The 19,799-nt window shown below is 39.2% G+C and overlaps 2 protein-coding genes across 7 annotated transcripts; one reads left to right on the plus strand and one right to left on the minus strand.

Moving 5' to 3' along the window:
- The first annotated feature begins 216 nt into the window (after window positions 1-216).
- LOC122057864 (protein CHUP1, chloroplastic) lies at window positions 217-9,220 on the plus strand. 6 transcript variants are annotated; one of them, XM_042620196.1, is made up of 10 exons: window positions 217-401; window positions 514-620; window positions 4,101-4,348; window positions 4,470-5,074; window positions 5,207-5,578; window positions 5,668-5,799; window positions 7,330-7,511; window positions 7,620-7,731; window positions 8,215-8,358; window positions 8,937-9,220. In XM_042620196.1, the coding sequence occupies exons 4-10, from the start codon at window positions 4,499-4,501 to the stop codon at window positions 9,048-9,050; spliced, it is 1,632 nt and encodes a 543-aa protein (XP_042476130.1). In that variant the 5' UTR covers window positions 217-401; window positions 514-620; window positions 4,101-4,348; window positions 4,470-4,498; the 3' UTR covers window positions 9,051-9,220. The 6 variants fall into 6 exon arrangements, with proteins under 6 accessions (XP_042476130.1, XP_042476132.1, XP_042476133.1 ...); XM_042620198.1 differs by having other exon boundaries at window positions 4,124-4,348; XM_042620199.1 differs by having other exon boundaries at window positions 4,187-4,348.
- A 1,333-nt stretch (window positions 9,221-10,553) lies between these two features.
- Window positions 10,554-19,714, minus strand: LOC122057865 (probable L-cysteine desulfhydrase, chloroplastic). Its single transcript, XM_042620202.1, has 2 exons — window positions 18,211-19,714; window positions 10,554-10,815 (listed from the first exon to the last, which is right to left on the minus strand). Exon 1 carries the CDS (start codon window positions 19,580-19,582, stop codon window positions 18,215-18,217), a length of 1,368 nt encoding a protein of 455 aa, XP_042476136.1. The 5' UTR covers window positions 19,583-19,714; the 3' UTR covers window positions 10,554-10,815; window positions 18,211-18,214.
- Window positions 19,715-19,799: the final 85 nt, after the last annotated feature.

The raw sequence follows: 19,799 nt of genomic DNA on the forward strand, positions 1-19,799 counted from the left end.
GAAAAAACAATATATATTGGGGGTGTAAATAAGTAAATAACCCTATTTCAATTTCTAAATCAAAACGGACCGAAATATGGAATATAATAAAGTTCAATTAGGTACAGAAAACTATAGAAAATGAAGATATTGACATTAATTTTCTAATGTCAGGTCATTCAAGTGTGACGTAAGTTGTAATTATAAAACCTTGGAGTCACCACTATGAGCAGGGAAAACGTTTTCATTTTCTGGTTGTGTTAGTCTGAGAGAGACCGGGAGGGACATCGCTCTCTCTCTCTCTTTATCAGAATTCCGAGCTTGAAGGTTCAAAACAACAAACTACACTGCATTTTGATGCGAAGTTGCAACCAATGATGAGAAGCTCCACCGTACGATATTCCTCAATCTGAGCGTCCGCGGTATATGTATTTCAGAGAGAAAATACCGGAATTTCCTTCCTTTTCCCTCCGCACGGTGATCTTTCGATCTTCGCAGGTTTTGAGCTATATTATTTCATCTTGTCCTTTCCAGATGAAATAGATACGAAAAGGATCGAAATAAAGATGAAAATACAAAGGGAAATTAGCTAAAAAATAGGAGGATACTTCGTTTGATTCTTATCGGAGGCACGTATAGAGGTAAACTTTCTTATCCCTGTTCTTTACTTTCTATTGATCTTCGTAGATTTCACTTTTTTTTAAGTACTATTGATATCAGACGGAAGAGATACTGTAATTTTCATTATTTATGAGCAATTGCCCCTTCTGTTTCTCGTTTTTGGTGTTCGTCCTTCTACTCCGCGTACGGTGTCTCTGCAATTGCTTTCTTAGCCTTAGGGAGATGGCGGAGACAAAGGATTGGAGTATATAAAAAATCGAAGGGGATGAAAGGGAATGTTTCTTATGCCATATTCTGAAGGTGAAAAGGGTTGTGGGGAGCGGATCCAAACTCGTGGGATCACCTACTATGCCGTGGGCCTTTCATGTCCTCATGTGACCTTGTGATCCCCTCGACCCCAAGCCGCCATCTGTGGGGACTGCGGACTGGGGACTTGGGGAGTATTTCGGTCGACGTCCTTTGGAATTTGTCGTTTAGATCACGAAACGATCCCTTACACTGAAAAGGGAAAACACATGCAGTGTAATGCAAAGTTGTCTTTGGGTGAGCCTAAGAAATGGAAACTGACCTGGAAACCCACCCGGTCTAAAACCCTTAGCAGTTACTTATGGGCTGAAGGATAAGTTTTTCTTTTTCCCCCCTCATATGGGGGCTTCAGGAGGAGTTGGGGGAGCCTCTTTCCCTCTTGCTCTGCAGCTTTCTTCCATAAAGTATTTGTAGTACATATGTGTAGAAACACAACCCTAAAACAATGCAGAAGATAATAGGGAAACAAGAACAACTAATACACACAAGTTCACAAGGTTCAGTAAGATTGCCTACGTCTTCAGCGAAATGAGATCCTACTTCACTATTAATGGAGAATAGGGTTACAGTAAACCTCTCAGTATTGCTTACATTATAGAGAAAGAAACCCTTGCTACAAATATATAGCGAAAAAAATCATAATCTGGAAAGTACAAAACTACCCTCAACTAAAAAATTCAAGTGGGGGCGTACACACCCGCTATGCAGGGGGGCCTCTTGTTCCCTTTGCAACCCCCATGGGACCATCGTCCTACCTGTCAAGGAGACTATACCAATACTATCTGAATTAAACTGTGACAGAATACGAGACATCGTTCACCGACACATATGTGGTAAAGTGAACAATTTTACTCCCATGTCTGTTGGGGGCCTTTTGTATGACCATTATATGGGCCTTGTCTGCTTTGTATGATCATTGGTTTGCTTGTGGGTTTGCCTTACTACTTTGATTTTGGGCTCGGGGGCTTGGCCTTTATGTCTCTTTCTTAAGTGATGTTTTCTTGGTTGCTGTTATTATTTTATTTTGTTTTGAGAATCGTACCTTGTCCCAATGAAAACGAAGGGAGAAAAAGTAAATAGCTGCAGTTTCATGACAACATACGTGTTTATTTTATTTTATTTTATTTCTTTAAATAAGTAAGAATGCTATCAGGTTGTGTGTGTTTCCTTGTGTCTATCTTTATCCTCTCAAAATAATAAAGAATAAATATGATATTTCATAGGATGGATGGGGGAGATTGACAGAGATTCAAAAGCGTATAATAACACCTATATGCTATAGACATGACATAATCCTATTTATACAAAATATTAACATCCAAAAATATCTTGAAAGATAGAACAGCCCTTCAATTTTCAACCGTGGGAACTGATTTGTACTCGACATCACTAGGAGGATGGGCAACAATAATGTTTATGTCCAATCTTCATGGGGTCCCTTGTCCTTTATCCTCTGTGAAGTGTGAAGTGTAGCCAAGGGGGGGGAGGCCCATCGGCTCATAACTTGATGGACACTGCCCCATTAGAATCCTTGGCAGGAACTGGTGTGGTCATTTTTTTTTTTTTTTAAAAGTAGGGAGGGATAATAGATGACAGCCAGGTGGCTTGAACTGGAAACCTCTTGATGAGCAGGGATTTTTTGTGCACTACAATTCACCAACTGTCGTAGGCAATTATTATTTCCACACAATCTCTAATTCATTCTACCCATTTGAGCAACCCATGGATGGATTTTATTGGAATGCTCGGTGGGAAACTAACCATCTGGTGTGGTCATTGTTGTAGTAATGTTACTTGTGTCATAAACGTGGGCCTTGGAAGGTATTTGTGTTTTGTGTATAAGTGGTCCTTGGAATTTGGGGCCAATTCCCATTCTGCCTGCTGTGCGTTGCTGTGAACACATAAAGTAGTTATAGCAATCTCTCTCTAGTCTCCATCCTGTTGTACTTGGCACTTTTTGAAGCTGAATAAAATCGATTTCACAGAAATAAGTGGCCTGGATTTGCTTGGCCACAATGTTGGACAGGTGTTATAAGTGGATGAAATTTTGCTGTTATTCAAGCTTTGTATTCAAAAAATACTAAAATCTAAAAAGAATATTTATAAATCAAAAGAAAATAAGTTATTTCATTTCTTTATCTATCTCATTAATAGTAAAAAAAAATTCCTCTACAAATATCCAACATGTAAATAAGATTCCGTTAATTTTTTTATTTTTTTAAATTCACCCTGTTTCGTTTTCTTTCTTCTGAATATTTTAAGGTCCCATATTTTAATTGTAAAATAAATGATTGGGAAGTCTAAAACGTATACAACAAAATGCAATGCAGCAACTATTAATAAATGGAAATTATTACTTCACTAAAAATTTGGTAACCCTTGTATTAGATTTTTATCAGTTTTCTTGTAATAGATGAGTTGAACAGTATGGCGTTTTATGTGATAAGCAATATAAGCAATTGGAATGAAATCCACAACCGAGATCTGGTATAAGTTGGAGCTATGTGACAGAGAGATTACAAAAGCAAGTGAATCATGAAGAAATGGTGAGAAGATGAATGGGTTTCAGCCTTTCAGGTTAACAGCAAAGACTATTTTTAAATAGAATTGAAACAGGATCTAAATAAATTTAACTCCTTTTTTCCGATTACTACATGAACTCTTAGTTAAGTGCAGACGAATGAATTGATGATTAACTTCTCTATATTTAATGGGAGATGGAGGAACAGTCATGAACTCTCTGTTAGAAACTGGGTTTTGCTGTTTGTGATTTGGCCTTCCACCTGCGAGTTGGAAGAGTTTTTTTTTTTTTTCCCCCCTTAACCTGTACAGATGCTGGATTTGTTTATGCTGGTTATCTTCTTTGTTTATTCGATGATTAGATTAAAGTAGTGTTTGCTTGTTTCCGGCTGTCATGTGAGGACTTTCAATTCTCACGCCTCTCTAGACCCACCCCATTTAAGTGTGTACGCGTGGTGGACAACGGCTGGACTGGGCAGTGGGAACCTCCTTTGTCTCACTGGATATATGACTGGACCTTTCACTAGATGCCCAAGAGCCAATCTGGATTCGGTGAAAAAGATCGTCTTTTTTGTTTTATAATTAATGGAAGTTACTTTATTCGTGCATGTTCTTCAATCTTACTGATTAATATTTGATTCCTGAACCAAATAATGGGGTATTTGATTACAAAGCTAGGAGTTTGCTTCTGTAACAGCTTAGACGAGCAAAGAATTGGTTCCAATTGTTTATTTGTCTGGTTATCTCCTCGGAATCTCAGATGATTTGACAGACTATTTTTTGTGCCGTCGTCCGCCGGATTGTTTTGGGGCCCTTCTGTGTCTGTAACTGTATCGGTTAGTCAACTATCGTCAAGTGTCAACCTCGAAGCTCAAAGCCTCAAACCTAACACCACTGCAAGCCCGCCACCACATCTTTCACGGTTGCCCCTTACTTCCTTACTACAGTTTCTCTTATCTTTTTTTCTCCACTGCAACAAGGGAGAGAAATTTCATTAAAATGTTCTTCAAAGATTTTACCTGTTCCGTGAACTTTTTCTTCAGAGATTGATATTGAACAAGTGGTGGAAGCCATGAAGCAAGAGATTTCAACAACAGCAGCTGAAAGCAAGTCGAGCTTCTCACATTCCACAACCCCTTCTCGACTCAGAGCATCTTCTAAAGCTAAGGACTCTGTAAAACCAGATGTTCCTAACGGGGTCTCACCAGGTCTTAAAGCACGCCCAAAGACAGTTCCACCAGACCCGAACAACAGTCAAAAAGTTCGGAGATCTCTTGGCCTCAACAAATTGAAATCTAGTGAGGATGTTGTTGGATCTCAAAAGGGTAGGGAAGGAGAGGATGTCAAAATTGTGGGTCGGACCGGAAAGCGGACGGTGGTCGAGCAGTTCGCTCGGCCGCGCAGGCGTGTCGAGCCCAGCTCTAAGAGGATTGAAGATGACATAGATGGGACAAGGAAGGAATTGCAGGAGAAACTCCATGCGAGTGAGAATTCGGTTAAGGAAATGCAGTCTGAGATATCTACATTGAAATCCCAGCTAGAGAAGTTGCAGAGCTTGAATGTGGAACTGGAATTACAGAACAGACAGTTTGCGAACGACCTTGCTGCTGCCGAAGCAAAGATCTCAGCTCTTGAAAGTCGTCAACAGGTTAGAATTAAAGATTCTTGTTTTGCAGGATCTATAAATAACAGCTTAATCAGGACATTCAATAGAGGAATCCTTCGTTATGCTTTCTATAATCATTTAATGATTTCCCTTCTTAATTTGTGGATGAAGCAGGAACCAGTTAATGAAGAGTTTCAGAACCATGGTTTTGAAAAGGCTCAAAAACTCGTAGCAAATAAATTGGAACACTTGAGAGTTCGGGAAACTATAAAGGAAGGGAACACTTTTAAGACATCATCTGTAGCACCACAACGAGCGCCAGTGAGTTCCAAACCTCCTCCTCCACCGCCTCCCCCACCCAGGGTCCAAGCCAGAGCAGTTAGCATGCAAAAAGCTCCAACACTTGTGCAATTCTATCACTCATTGACAAAGCATGAGGGAAAAAAGGATCCTCTCCGACCTGGAAATCTCAATAATCCCAGTGTCTCTAATGCCCACAGCAGCATAGTTGATGAAATTCAAAATCGTTCAGCTCATTCATTAGCTGTAAGTGTTTAAGATATGTGATTCTTACTTTCTAGCATGTAAACTGTTTCTCACACTTCAAACTGTTGGTTTGACTCTTTTTTTTTTAGATAAAAGCGGATGTGGAAACAAAGGGGGAGTTCATCAAATTTCTTATCCAGAAAGTTCACGATGCAATATATACAGATATTGAGGACGTCCTAGAATTTGTGGATTGGCTTGACAACAAACTCTCTTCCCTGGTAATCTTCAAAGCCTTGCCAAGAATAATGAATTTGTTTACCCGGCACTCTTGGTTTTTCTGTTTTCCTATATTTACCACTTATGCAGTAAAGAAAATATATACGAGCATGAGCTGCATGATACAGAACAGAGGTGCCCTGTTCCATTAAATATTGGTCAAAATGTCAAATAGGTATTGAGCACCAATTGTGGTGGTGATTCCTTCATCTAATTCTTTAGAATGGTCAACTTGTGCATGATTATGGACAATTCCATCTAGGGCCAGCTTTTTTGGATATTTTATGCATGGTTCATATGAATATTGGGCCAGGCAATTTGCCTTCTATGTTGGAAATCTTGCTTAAACTCTTAACATTATTTCATAGTCATGAAAGTGTAGCTTCAAATCGGTCTCCAATGGCCAAAGATGAGCCACCAATTCTTCTTAGCGATAAGGTAGAGTAGTCTAGACTAACATTGTTATGTTCTACCTATGTTGTGTAAACTAAAGGCAGTACCACTGCCTTCTCTTAACCATTGCTCAATACATTTAAACACCTTGGAATTGGATCCATGCCAATGGGGACAGAAGTTGTGTATAGCTGAGTCATTATGGTCTAAATGGCAAACAATGTATTGTAGGATTACTTCTAAGAGGCCTTTATAATTACTATTTTGAAAGCTAGGACCTGCCCCTCCTTTTATATTGGTGATGCTGGCTAAAGAGGTTGAAGTTGCAATGAGAATATCTGTTGTTGACTTGGCTAATTATGTGGTTATGCATGTTCATTTGCCATCTCAAGAAGCTTGCTCTATTTACCAGTACAGTTAAAAAAGTGGCATGTCCAATTAAATTTTGATATCGGTGGATTTGTTATATTATTATTGTTCTTCAAGGATCACCACCTACTTTGATTTGGTAAAGATCAATGCATGGTACTATACTCCCATTGAAGATTTTCCCCTTCATCTTGAATCCTGGTCATACAGCTGCTACAAGTTCACACACATTTGGTTGGCCAAGAATTTTCTTATGAAACTTTTTTGATGAAATTTTATATTTAATACATTCACCCCATCGAAGATTTTCGCCTAGAGCTAGCAAGGATCCTGGTCATACAGCAGCAAAAAGTTCACACAAAAATGGTTGGTCAAGAGTTGTCAAAAGAAACTGGTTCCATGAAATGATGTTTACTGGCTGGTCAAAGTTTTCACTCCTTTTCGGCCAATGGTTCCATTTTATTTGGTGTACAGTTTTGCAAACAGACTCTTACTTGGAAGGAAATAGATATCATGCTTATTTTTGTATGAAGGGAAGCCACTCATTGTTGCAAATAGCATTCTTGAGGCTAAAGGTTTTGGCAGCAAAGGTGGGGGAAGCACTTTCATTCCCTGGGGAACCACAATCATAGATTATTGAAGCATTTGAAAACTGTCTATGAAAGGAGTTATGGCAGCTTTCTGTCCACCTGTGCTTGAAAATTGTTATTTTTATAGCTTAGCTACTCTTATATTCTCTGCATTTCTTATCCTCTTCTTCTCATGTACAGGCTGACGAGAGAGCTGTGCTAAAGCATTTCAATTGGCCTGAGAAGAAAGCTGATGCCTTGCGTGAAGCTGCAGTTGAGTATCGTGATCTTAAACGGTTAGAAAGTGAAGTTTCTTCCTATAAAGATGACAATACCATACCATGTGAAGTCAGCTTGAAGAAGATGGCTAGTCTACTAGATAAGTATGTTTAAGGAGAGAATAGTTTGTTGTTTGCTTCTTAGTATGAAATTATGGTTATTTCCTTATTGGAGGGATGTTGACTTTAGCCTCTTCCTTCATGCTGTGCCAGATCTGAGCGGAACATACAGAGGTTGGTTAAGTTGCGGGAAGCAGCTATTCCTTTCTATAGGGATTGGAAAGTTCCTACGGATTGGATGCTTGATTCAGGAATGGTCAAGAAGGTATTTTTCCTTCCAATATCTTTCTATTGATGGGATGATATTCATGTTCATCTGTTGATAAGAAATCAATACCCTTAACCAAAGAGTAAAACGGGTCAATTAAGGCATTCGATATATGAAATGAGTATTGAAGGAGAGCAGGTGGGCGTTTAATGAATGATACCTGCACCCCTTAGGTGCAAACATATCTGAGGACATTGCTTGGGCACTTATGGAACTCAGGCCAGACTTGGGTTGGTCTGGGAAAAGCTGTGATGTACAATATGTGCTGCTATCCTACCCTTACAGGAGGACCCATGCCAAAATGTATCTTCCCCAATGCATGATTGGGATCACAACAGTTACAACACAATGTATAAGAAATTTTCAACTTTACTAAAGCCTAATATTTTATCATTCAATCTTTATCCATGGATAACTGCTCTTGATATATAGCTGTGTTACATTGTGATGGTGTAAAACTTATTTGAGTTATTTATACAGATAAAGCAGGGTTCTATAAAACTGGCCAAAATGTACATGAAGAGGGTGTCATTGGAGCTTGAATCAGTTCAAAATTCAGAAAGGGAATCCATGCAGGAAGCTTTGCTGCTTCAGGGTGTGCGTTTTGCTTATAGGGCCCACCAGGTTAGTCACGGGTGATTTCCTTTAGTATATTGATTGCAGAATTCATACTTATAAATCAATAATTAGCTAGTCAATTTAAGCTGGCCATTGACAAATTGTGTGATCCTAAGCATCGAGTCTATATTAACTAGTGAATTGGTAACTAAAAACTGGCTGCCACATGGCAAACATGGTGGGTCCATCTGTTGGAGGCCCTTCCTCCATCTCAATATTAAATTTCGATACTAAACGAGCATGCCATATGGCTCAGGTCCTATGCTACAACAATCTCAAGTTAGCACTAAATCCTTATTATGAAAATTGAGTTTTATTTTATTATTATTATTTTTTTAATGGGTCAAATGGCATGTTCAGAGCCATAACTTGACTGGTGAGATGAGAATAATGTTCTCTATCATGTGGACCCACCCATGCCTATTCGAATGACACAGTAAAATTTGACAAATTCGCTGACATTTTTCAAATAAATCACAATATATGGGAATTAATTTAGGGACCAGGGATCCCCAGCAGCCCATATCCGACATTGAGGGATTAACTGAGTTTAATATTTTATATGTTTTTTGGTTTTTGTGTAGTTTGCTGGAGGACTTGATTCAGAAACAATGTGCGCTTTTGAAGAGATAAAACAACGCATGCCAGTGCACATCGGAGGACATCGACAACTGCTTGCAGGCATAGCATCATCTTAGGGTAGCTGAGGGCTTTATTCCGCCAGTGAAAATGCAAAGAGGGACGTTGGCGGGACTGTCACTGTTTAGTGCCTTGTTAGTTAATTATAGGTAGACAGTTTGAAACTTTGGAGGATGTAGAATCGGACACACTAACTAATTGAAAGCATAATCCTCTGCTGTTCATATCAGAAGATGGTGCATCACATTGTGAATGTGTTCTAGCATCCAAGAAAGTGTGTTACCAAGGGTTCAGCAATTAGATTGGGCCTTCTGATTTTACCAAAAAAAAAAAAAAAGATTGGGCCTTTTATCTTCCAGGATTAAGAGCTTGACCAAGCTACAACAAGAAATTTTTCCAGAGTTGACTAACCCCCTTCTCTACTAAACTAACGGGAGGTTATCATCACTGCACTTTTAATATGGGAAGACGAAAAACTTTCCAATTATACATTCACTGGTACACCTAAATCCATGTGGCTAAAGCAATTTATCTGATTCGTTCGCTTCTCTCTTCTTCCCTCCATCCATTCTGTCAAAAAGGTTGGATTTGTTGGTTTGTTTCTGAAATAATAATAATAAATCAAACTTTTTTACACTATCACTGTGAATTGGATTTATGAAGGAAGATTACTTATCAAAGGGCTGTCCATCCTCACTGGAATTTGTAATGGCGAGAAACCTGATGATTAAAGTTAAGGGGGAGATGATTTCGGTAAAATTCAAAAAACCTTTCTATTCTGTTATTTTCCGGCCGGCTGGGTTATTTCCCCAGTAAGTTTATGTCGATTCCTCTATGACTATGCAATGGGATTAACAATGAAGATACTAATAAAGTTCTGGTGGGAGACCAGCTCATATTTAAATGGATCGAAATGTGTGACCATGTTACAAATGTTTTATAGCAGGAAGCAACAAGTTCAACAATTGAGACCCCTTTCTCACACAGTCCACATTAAATGCCAACCACCATGTGGATGAGGCTCAAATTCTGCGGGCAGATAGATCCATCGTTCCTCTTTCAGCCCTCTCAAAATTTGTCACATGGCTACGCGGAGGTTCCAAAATCCAAGGCTAAGGGGAGTGTACAGGCACATTGACAGGAAGGTGCTTTTGGACTCTATTTAATCATAGCACATGGACGAGTGAAGCATCAAATCCAACAACTGAATACCTTGAGAGCAGTCAAGATTGGCCACATGAAGATCATACGACTCCAATGTATTGGCATCTTCCTTTCTAAATCACCAAACACCACAATCCTATACAACTGGATCATATGAAAGAATCAGACCAAATTTGGCACATGATAATCCAGACCGTACCCTATCTATCCATATAGTTGGAACTTTCTAAATCATGTACCATGTGGCACAAATCAGGTGTAAAGTCGTGCCAAGCCTAGCACTAGCATTAGCACTACACCGTTGTCACCATTTTTCTACATCATAATGTAAGCTAAATCTTAGGCATGGCATCCATCATCAAAAGAAATTGATCAACAAAGCATTATTAAAACATGACTTGGACATGGAAACCTGAGGAAGTAGATTTTGATTAATCCAGATAAGGCCAGATTTCCAAAAAGGATGCCAGTGCTTATTGTTACGGAGCAAATAACAGTGCAACAATACAAGTCCTGACAAGGACCCTCTATCTAAACATTGGGTCCTCACTTGAACATCCATCGGTACTTTAGCACATCTTAAGCATCTTCCCTTGTACAGAAAAGGTAACGGACGGGAATCATTATTCACCATATGACATCTCCAGAGTTTTCCTAGAACTTCAAGTGAAAATAAAATCCATTAGACAAAAAAAAAAAGAGGAAAAAAGTGCTTATAATTGCAAGCTGATATAACAATTGTACAAAGTTGGACCAGACATATCTCTTGTTGCAAAAACTGAAGCATGTATCTTCTCTAGCTACTACGACTTGCAACATGCAGACGAAGGACTAAAAAATTGTCCAAGCTAACATTTTCCTGCCTTGCCAAAACATGCCTAGTACTACTTTCTGACAAGGAGGAAAAGCACTCCAAAGACCGTCCATTACCTCATCCTGAGTTTGCCAGACCAAGCTAAAATATTAATGGGCACATCTGAGGTCCCGAGGATGACTCCACTGTAGTTTTAATCAGTGTAGCACTTCTTGTTTAAGAGGGTTCAAAATCAAGACCATAAGGCAAAGGAATCACACAAGGGGTAAGTAGATAAAATCTGTTCTCAGAAATATACAACTCAACTCAAAAATATATAGTATAATTATTATAATGCCCCATCAAGCATGAAATATTACATTACCTCTTGTCACAATGGGCAACTGGAATGATTAGACAGTTAAACTTGCATATGTATAATATAAAAGCAAATTCATTTTAACCACTCATATATCAGTAACCGTTTGCGCAAGTGGAATGACATATAGTTAGCTCAGAAGCAACAGCAGAAAGAAAGAAAAGACTGGGAACACTATGAATATCAGATCATTAATATAGAGATTGATGATTGTTCAAAACTCACTACTCTAAAGTGTTATGATGCAGAACAACTCCGAGGAAAAAAAAAGTAAGAATTCATGAGTGGGGCACCTGAGAAACAAGAAGATGAGGAGGCAACATGGCATGTCTCCATGCCTTACCAAGTTTAACACACTTAATGATTAAAGGTTTGTGGTTGGATATTTAGAAAAAGGAAACTAAGAAAGAAAGTGAAATGTTTGTATTCCTCCAAAAAAAAAAAAAAAAGGTAGAATATTAATGAAATTTCACCAAAAGGATGGCACTTTCAGCGTGAAAGAACAGGAACATCAGCTGTTCTTATTAATTTTGTGGTAAACAAATTTAAGGAAATTTCAGTCACTTGCATTCCTATTCTTAACACTGTTATTTGCTGGTTCTAAATGAAAAAGTAACTTTAATAAAGCTATCTGTGCACTTTCATGCAAGTAATTTTGTTATTATACAAAAATCAATGAGAAAATGACCGGTATTGAAAAGAAAAACAGGTGTGAAGTTCAATCGCAGGTAAGATTCTATTTGAGACAGTTGAGATTCTCATAATCCAATAAAATAGGATGAATTTATGATTAGCAGTAGTAGGAGGTTGATCTTCTCATAATCAAATAAATAGGATGAATTTATGATTAGCAGTAGTAGGAGGTTGATCTTCTCATAATCAAATAAATAGGATGAATTTATGATTAGCCATAGTAGGAAAAATAACATATTTTATGGATGAAAAATTAGGAACAAAAACATGTTCGGTGGTTGAAAATGAAGTGATGATGACCTGAAGACAGTACTAATGGGTGGCAAAGAGGAAGTTTAATTAATTACCACCCCCACCCCCTGCCGTGAGTGTCAGCCTCCAATGACTGACTTCCCTTGAGGTGATGCCACCTCCCAGGTCCCCCATTAACCCACCATCATCCCCTACCCAGCTCTTTCCCCTTCCCCTCCCATCCCTCCGTCAGGCTCTGCTTGGAGTGCTCTCTTCAGTTCTGCACTGGCTCACTCCCAAGAAGGTCTTCCTCTACATTTTGTAGCCCCTTCCCTATGGCGTATGGGGCAGAATGTTGGGCAAAAATCAAGAAGTATAACATAAATAAGCTGCGCGTAGCAAAGATGAGGATGTTGGGATGGATGTGCAGAAAAACTAGGAGAGATAGATGGGAATGACCAGGTTAGAGCTGATTTGGGAGTAGCCCCGATATAAGACAAGCTCTGAGAATGTCGTTTAAAGTGGTATGGCCATGTTCAACAGAGACCTTTGAATGCTATCCCTTCCATATTTTGAATGTTGGAAAAGGCCATGATTAAAACATCTTTGCTGACATGGTTCGAGGAGGCATGGACATCTGCAATAGAGGCCCTTTGAATGCTCTCCCTTTCATATTTTGAATGATGGAAAAGGCCATTAATAAAATATCTTTGCTAACACAGTTCGAGGAGGCATGGACATCTACAATAGAGGCCTTTGAATGCTCCAGTACAGAAGAGTGATTTGATTCAGACTGAAGGATCTAAAAGAACTAGGGTTAGGCTTAAAATGACTCTTAAGAGAAATGTTGAGGAAAAACATACATAGCTTAGGGCCAGTAATAAGTACGGCTTAGAATAGAGCTGATTGGAGAAAAATGACCTATGTAGCTGACCCCATTTAGTTGGGATAAGGCTTAGTAGAGTTGAGTTGTTTGATGTCAAGAAAGCAATAAAGGGTCCACTATTCAAATCAGATCCATCAGAATTTTCAACTCATCAAGTAGAAGAGTTGTGCTGATGCAGATCCGGGGTTCCAAGACTGCAATAACCAAATAACAAGAATAATGGCAGTTCTTGTAAATAAATTGAAGTTGTAAAGGGGAATGGCACTCATAAATAACCAGAATTCCCTAAGGCTTAAATAGGCAAAGAGGCGAGGACACAAGTGGGAATTGGATTTATTGTTCAGGGTCAGATTTGGAACTAGAGGTAATTAAAGAACAAAGTAGTATAAAGAGGCTTTATGGGGGTATAATGGGAAAACCAGAATAAAGAACTTTAAAACAAAACCCACGATTTGGGGTCGTCTTCAACCTTTGGAACCCTCCAAGATAAAACCCAAAACAATCAAGAATATGTTCAGATTAAGTTTCTGAAATCACAAGGGGTGGAAGGCATAGTTCTGGTTATAGTTGCAGGTTAAACTCTCACAGTAGGGATCTTCTTTGGGCCCGAAATTCTAGGGTTCAAGTTTCCAAGGATAGGGATTCTTACGCCCTAAATCTCAGGCTCATCTGAAGAGTATCCAATGGAGATTGAATTCAACAAACAAGGCCATCTATACTCTATATTACCGAGAAAACAGAGTAGCAGTAGCAGCTCAATGGGAAGGGAAAGAAGAGAGAGAAATAGAGAATGCATCCGGGGGGGGGGGGTCACACACCAATCAAAACCACCAAGGTTTCAAAAAAAAAAAAAAAAATCATCATTCAACTCCCTAATCTCCATCAGTTACATTGGTATGAATAACAAAGAAAACCCAATACAAAAGGAAACCTACTATAATTTGGAAACTTAAATTAACTAATTGGAAACTAAATCCTAATAGCTATCTCCTACTTAAGCAAACAAAATAAAAGATTGCATGTTAATCCCAAAAAAATAAGTAAATAAATCCTAAAAGATCCTAATAGCTTTGGTTCCAAATTGGATCCAGTTCATCTCCATCTGGATACCCATAGGGTTTGGATCAGGCCAAGGTTGTGCACTTGTATCATCTGGATGATTTTTAGCTAAGCTCTAGTCGATAGAACACACAATACAGTATGTAACATGGAACTCATAGTTGTCGATGGAAATGCCACACAAAAGGAGACAAGGGAACCTCGTACCAGTTGCACAAGGCACAATCCAAGGCGGCAAGGCTTGCATTTGATTGAAGAGAAGTGCAATTATTAAAGCAATGTAAAAGTACAACTATTAAAGAACTAAAAATAGCATATAATACACTTACATGACAAAGATAGTTCCATATAACCTTTAACAATCCACACAATATGACAATAAATTACACCAGGAGAAAGTTGCAAGACTTCAGCAACATGTTCGGTAGCACTAAACCAATATGCAATATAACAAATCATAAGCTTCATAACCTAACCAAAGCATGCCCCTTTTGGTCAACAGAGCAAGACCCCATAGCAATGGTCCAGGAACCAAGAAACCTATTTTACAGTTTAGTAAAGTAATGTCACACAGAAGGGGAGCAACTCATGCCTAATGTGCAAGGCTAACGCCCATGACACCTTACAAGACTGACAAAAACTCAAGAATATTATACTTCAATAGAGCTTGAGTAGCACAGAATGCTCAAGACGGCTAATAAACTAAGGTTAAAAGTTTTTCTCGTCCGAAACCCACCAACAAAGTTGGCAGGGAGGTGCATCTGTCCTACCACGTGGAGTGATGTTGCAAATTCTGATCGTTGGATATCTAGAAAATGAACTAAATCGGTCACACATCAAACTGTAGCATTAAATTCAGTCATTTACCCTTCCATCTATGATGCAATGGAATACCTTCTTGTGCATGTTCATGCACCCCCTTTAGTCCTGTGCATCTTCTTGGTAGTCCTGAATTTTCCATAATTCGTTTTTCCCCATTGTCAACTCCAATTGGGCTGAAACTTGGCATGTGAACAAGGGACTCTACACTCTACCTGTCCATAAAATTTCAGCTCCACCCGACATGCCATGTGGCAAACCTAGCTGGCCATCGATCACTTATGCCCATAAGTTGCCATCCACCAAAACACTTCCAAATTTGATGTAGGAAAAATATCTCTCCCCCTATATCTACCCTACTCAATCTCCCCTACTTTGAAATTCTTTTTTGATGCATCATGAAAAGCAAACTTCCACCTTTTTTTCTTCCTTGATACTTTAAAATGCCTAAATTACCCTTTTGCCTCGGTCGACCCCATCACCCCCCCCACATCTTCCCCCGCGCTCTTCATCTCCTACTCCCTCATCTTCTTCACACTCAACTCTCTCTCTTTCTCGCAGTCTTGCTTTCTTTACACTTCACTATCTTCGAATTGTTGTCCTGCTCACAAGAGATATTCACTTGAATTCTCCTCTCTCCCTCTCTGGATGTTCAAGAAACACCCCCCAAAGCACCGAACCTTCCAATAGATGTGGAAGCCCTAGCTTTCCTGTAGGTACTAATATTAGAGAATGAACTCAGGTTCCCACCAAAAAGAGGCGATTTCAAAGGAAGAACCCTTAATCGACCACACCATAAGTTCTATCTTGTAGTTTCTTTATTTATAAAAAATTGAACTCGTTGAGATTTTCCAAAGAGTTATGGGTTTCAGAGGTTCTATTGCCAACATTTAGTAAAACCGACTGTGATAGAATGGAGAGAGAATTCGAAAAATATTATATATATATACCTCTAGTTTATAATAAGTCATTGCAAGTAGGAACACACAGTGATCTAGAAAGTGATAGAAGTTATAAGAATATCAAGAGATTCTCCTTAAGATTCTGACTACCTCACCAGTCACCATGGGTGGTGTTTTAGAATAGATAACCAATGTTGATGATGAAGGCAAAGGAGATGATGGGTAAGGAAGCAGAGTTGGTGGAAAAAAGAGATGAAGACGAGTTATAGCTAATCGAAAAGGTAAGCCTCACTGTTACCAGCACAGACAATCCATTCCTCCCCGTATGGACCTTCCACATGTGGTCTCTAGGTTTGTTATCTTGTGGTCAGTTGTTTTTGAGCCATCTGTGTGTGCTCTGGATTGGTTGTTGAAAATGCATATGTTTGGAAAAGGAAAGAAATTTAAATTTGGAGAGATTTTTATACACTCAATGTTTTTGCTCTACCATGCGATGCAATCAGTACAAAATTGCTTTTGCAGTCTCCCAGATTCTTCTACCATCTTTGAAAAGCTGATTGACCATTCTTTGGATACAAATGTCTCCTACGAAAGTAGGTCTTAAACTCCCTACATCAAGGACGTTGGAGGGGGAAAGAGAAAGAGATGCTGGAGGCTGGAGCTCTATGACATCATCAAAAATTTTTTTTTTTTTGGCCTATGTTTTTAGTTCAATTTAATTGTGAATTGTTTCTTTTCCTTCAATTTAGGGGGAGATTTTACAATGAGGAGCATATCATGTGTGATGGGACAAATTGTTCTGGTGTGAATACGAACGAACTGCGAGGAGATTGATAATGCCAGGATACGCTAGTGTGAATTGCGAGCATGCAGGTTGTTTTCACAAAGCAGAGTGCTTAGTTGAACGTGATGTAAAGGGCCAAGGGAGAGATGCAAGGGTAATTAGTTAAAGTAACGTAAAGAAAAATTTTATAGGACAGTCATATGACTAGCTATGATGTATGGTGCGCAATGTTGGGCAATTAAAAAGTATCATGTAGATAAACTCTATGTAGCCTCAACGGAAGACTTTGGACGCTCCAATAAAGAGGAATGATTTCATTTAGATTGAAGGATCTAAAAGAGCTAGACCTCTAATGACCATAAGAGAAGTGTGAGGAAAGACATGTACAGCTTAGGCCATGTATCAAGTATGACATCTAATAGAGGTAATTGGAGGGCAAGGATCCACGTAGCCAACCCCATTTAATTGGGATAAGGCTGAGTTGTTGTTATTTTAAAGTACCAACGGAGAAAGAGGTTTGGACATTTACTTTCCAGAGGAACCAGAAAAAGAAGTTCATGGTAGGGGAGTTTGAGTAAATATAGGACAAGTATAGGGGAATGAAATTTTCCTTTTAATATATTTTATTTCAGTCAGCACAATATACTAAAAGATAAAATACACATATTTTACTTTAGTTACCATTTACTATGACCATGTTTAACCCAAAACATTGACCCTAATACAACTTACATCAGGCTCACCCTAAAACAATCACTTCACATCAACTCTAGTGAGATAGGCAAGATTACAATTCTTTCGGAACAAGGAACATAGACTTCAAAAAGGCAGAATGTCCTGCAAGAAAAAGCATCACATGCCATTGATAGAAATAAAATTGGTGATAAAATTGTTCATGAGTGCGGGCGAGGGAACTCCTTGGAGAAGTGACCATTGAAAGTCATGCTGGGCTCAATCAGGTTGGATAATAGCACCTTCTCCAATAACACCTGGTACTTCGAAACAATAACATGCTGGATAATAGTAAAAATAATAATAATTATTCCACTATGTTTGTTATGGATCTCTGAAGCTCTATCATGGAAAATTTAGACGTATGGGTACTTGTTGACATCACTACTTGATTTGTTCAAAAACCATAACTTCTTTGAATAGTAGTCTCTATATTTTTCTCTATGCATTCAAATTTATCATTCTTAACCCCCCCCCCAAAAAAAAAGATCATGACTTGAATAACAAGCGTAGCCCAGCAAGGATACCCGTAGTTAATGCTGTAATATGTAAGTGTAACACATGATATTTGATCAGGCTGAAGCAGTTGTCTTGTCCACAGAAGCAATGTACATTCATTTATGTGGCTATGTAAATGAAAATAATAACTGTCAATAATGAATTTAACTGCTCTACATTTCTTTTTAATATGTGCTAACTGCCAAGAGAAAAGAGATATCTAAGGAAAAGCTAACAGCATAAAAAGGGGAGAAACCAGGATTCCATGACCTTGCATACCTTATCAGTTCAGAAGAGGCATCTTGCAAGTAAAACCACTCCGTACAAGCTGGTTAATTGCGTCCCTGAACTTGTAGTAATCGTCTTCCCTGTTGTAAACTTGATGAGAAATCCTGGCATAGCTTGTTATACAATCATTCTTGTCCCGGGATCCAGTGTTACCCTCTTTCGGTGCTTGATAATATATTGGAACTTCAATGCCAAAACTGTCCCGCAAATGCCCCCTCAATTTGAGCGCGTCCGCTTCACTTGAGATCCCCAGGCTAGCAGGCAAGCCAACCATGATCATGCTAGAACACATATCAGACGGTGACCCGAGTTGAGTTCCCCAAGCCTTGGCAAGCATCTCACCCATTTGAACAACAGCATCATGATTCCTTTTCCTAATTCCTGCAATTCCACCTTCGAACCTATTAACGAAATCCAAAACCGATGGCACAACAAGCTGCGAACTATAGTCTCTCGTCCCAATCCAAGCACTTTCTATGGCCAACCCATTTCCATACTCATGAGAAACCACAGGATGGTGCACGTCAGACAAGGTTGACAATTTTCTACAGTACAGAAATGCAACAGAAGGCGGACAGAACAACCACTTGTGCAAATTACTGGTGTAAAAATCAGCCCCAATGTCTTTGACGTCAACCTCGACCGAACCAATCGAATGAGCAGCATCTACCAAGACCTGGTCAACACCTTCCTCCCTACATATCTTAACCAACTCCTTGATCGGGATGACGACGCTTGGCATCGAAGTGATATGATCAATTACGGCTAACCTAACTTTCCTGCCATTAGATTTCCCTTGCTCCAAAGCTTTCCGAAACTCAACAATAATTTCTTCGTTCGAACGTACTGGGAAGGGCAACTGGACTTCAATTACGCATGCCCCAGCACGAGAAACGTATGCCTGGATCGATTTCTTTACGGCGCCATATGCATAGTGAAGCATGACGACAGCGTCTCCTCTCTGAAACCTCCCCTCGACAAACGCCCAACAAATCTGTTGTAGCACAATTGCCACAGCAGTCGTGGCGTTATCAACAATCGAGACCTCATCGACATCGTCGGCGTTTATCAGATCTTTAATCACAGTCCTCGATTCAAGAATCCCTTTCTGTAATTGATTAAAGTAGAAATCATCAGGTTGCTGAAGAAATCGAAGCTGCCACTGTTTCTGAGCATCAAGGATAGAAGCGGGACAGCTACCGAAGCTACCGTTGTTGATCCGAGCGACTCCAGGCTCGTGGTGCAAGAATTCCTCGCGAATTTCAGATTCAGATATGACCGGTGAGAGCTTTAGCTTCTTGCAAACGTGATTGTTGTCATCGTCATGAGAGACGTCGCCGTTTTCTTTCGGTTGATGATCCATCGTCGGAGTAAACTTATGATTCGGACACTTTATGCAACAGAGGCGCCACAGAAACCAGAGCTAGGGTTAGGGTTATATTTCATTTCTTATTTGCTTTGGAAACTATTTTCTGCCAAGAGTCCACCAAGAACAGTGAAATTTGTCGCTTCTCTTAAAGAAAATAAGAATGACGAAATAAAGTGCAAATTGCATCAATTTTTTTTTTGTTTTTTTAATA

Source organism: Macadamia integrifolia, chromosome 12 (assembly GCF_013358625.1).
Source record: "Macadamia integrifolia cultivar HAES 741 chromosome 12, SCU_Mint_v3, whole genome shotgun sequence".
NCBI classification, from domain to species: domain Eukaryota; kingdom Viridiplantae; phylum Streptophyta; class Magnoliopsida; order Proteales; family Proteaceae; genus Macadamia; species Macadamia integrifolia.

What these genes read in the sequence shown, in the direction of transcription:
- LOC122057864 (XM_042620197.1), top strand. Translation starts at nt 4,499, where the DNA reads ATGAAGCAAGAGATTTCAACAACAGCAGCTGAAAGCAAGTCGAGCTTC. An exon ending in GTTCAGCTCATTCATTAGCT is followed by an intron (nt 5,579 to 5,667) that starts GTAAGTGTTTAA and finishes TTTTTTTTTTAG; the next exon opens with ATAAAAGCGGATGTGGAAAC. An exon ending in TTGCTTATAGGGCCCACCAG is followed by an intron (nt 8,359 to 8,936) that starts GTTAGTCACGGG and finishes GTTTTTGTGTAG; the next exon opens with TTTGCTGGAGGACTTGATTC.
- LOC122057865 (XM_042620202.1), bottom strand. Translation starts at nt 19,582, where the DNA reads ATGGATCATCAACCGAAAGAAAACGGCGACGTCTCTCATGACGATGAC.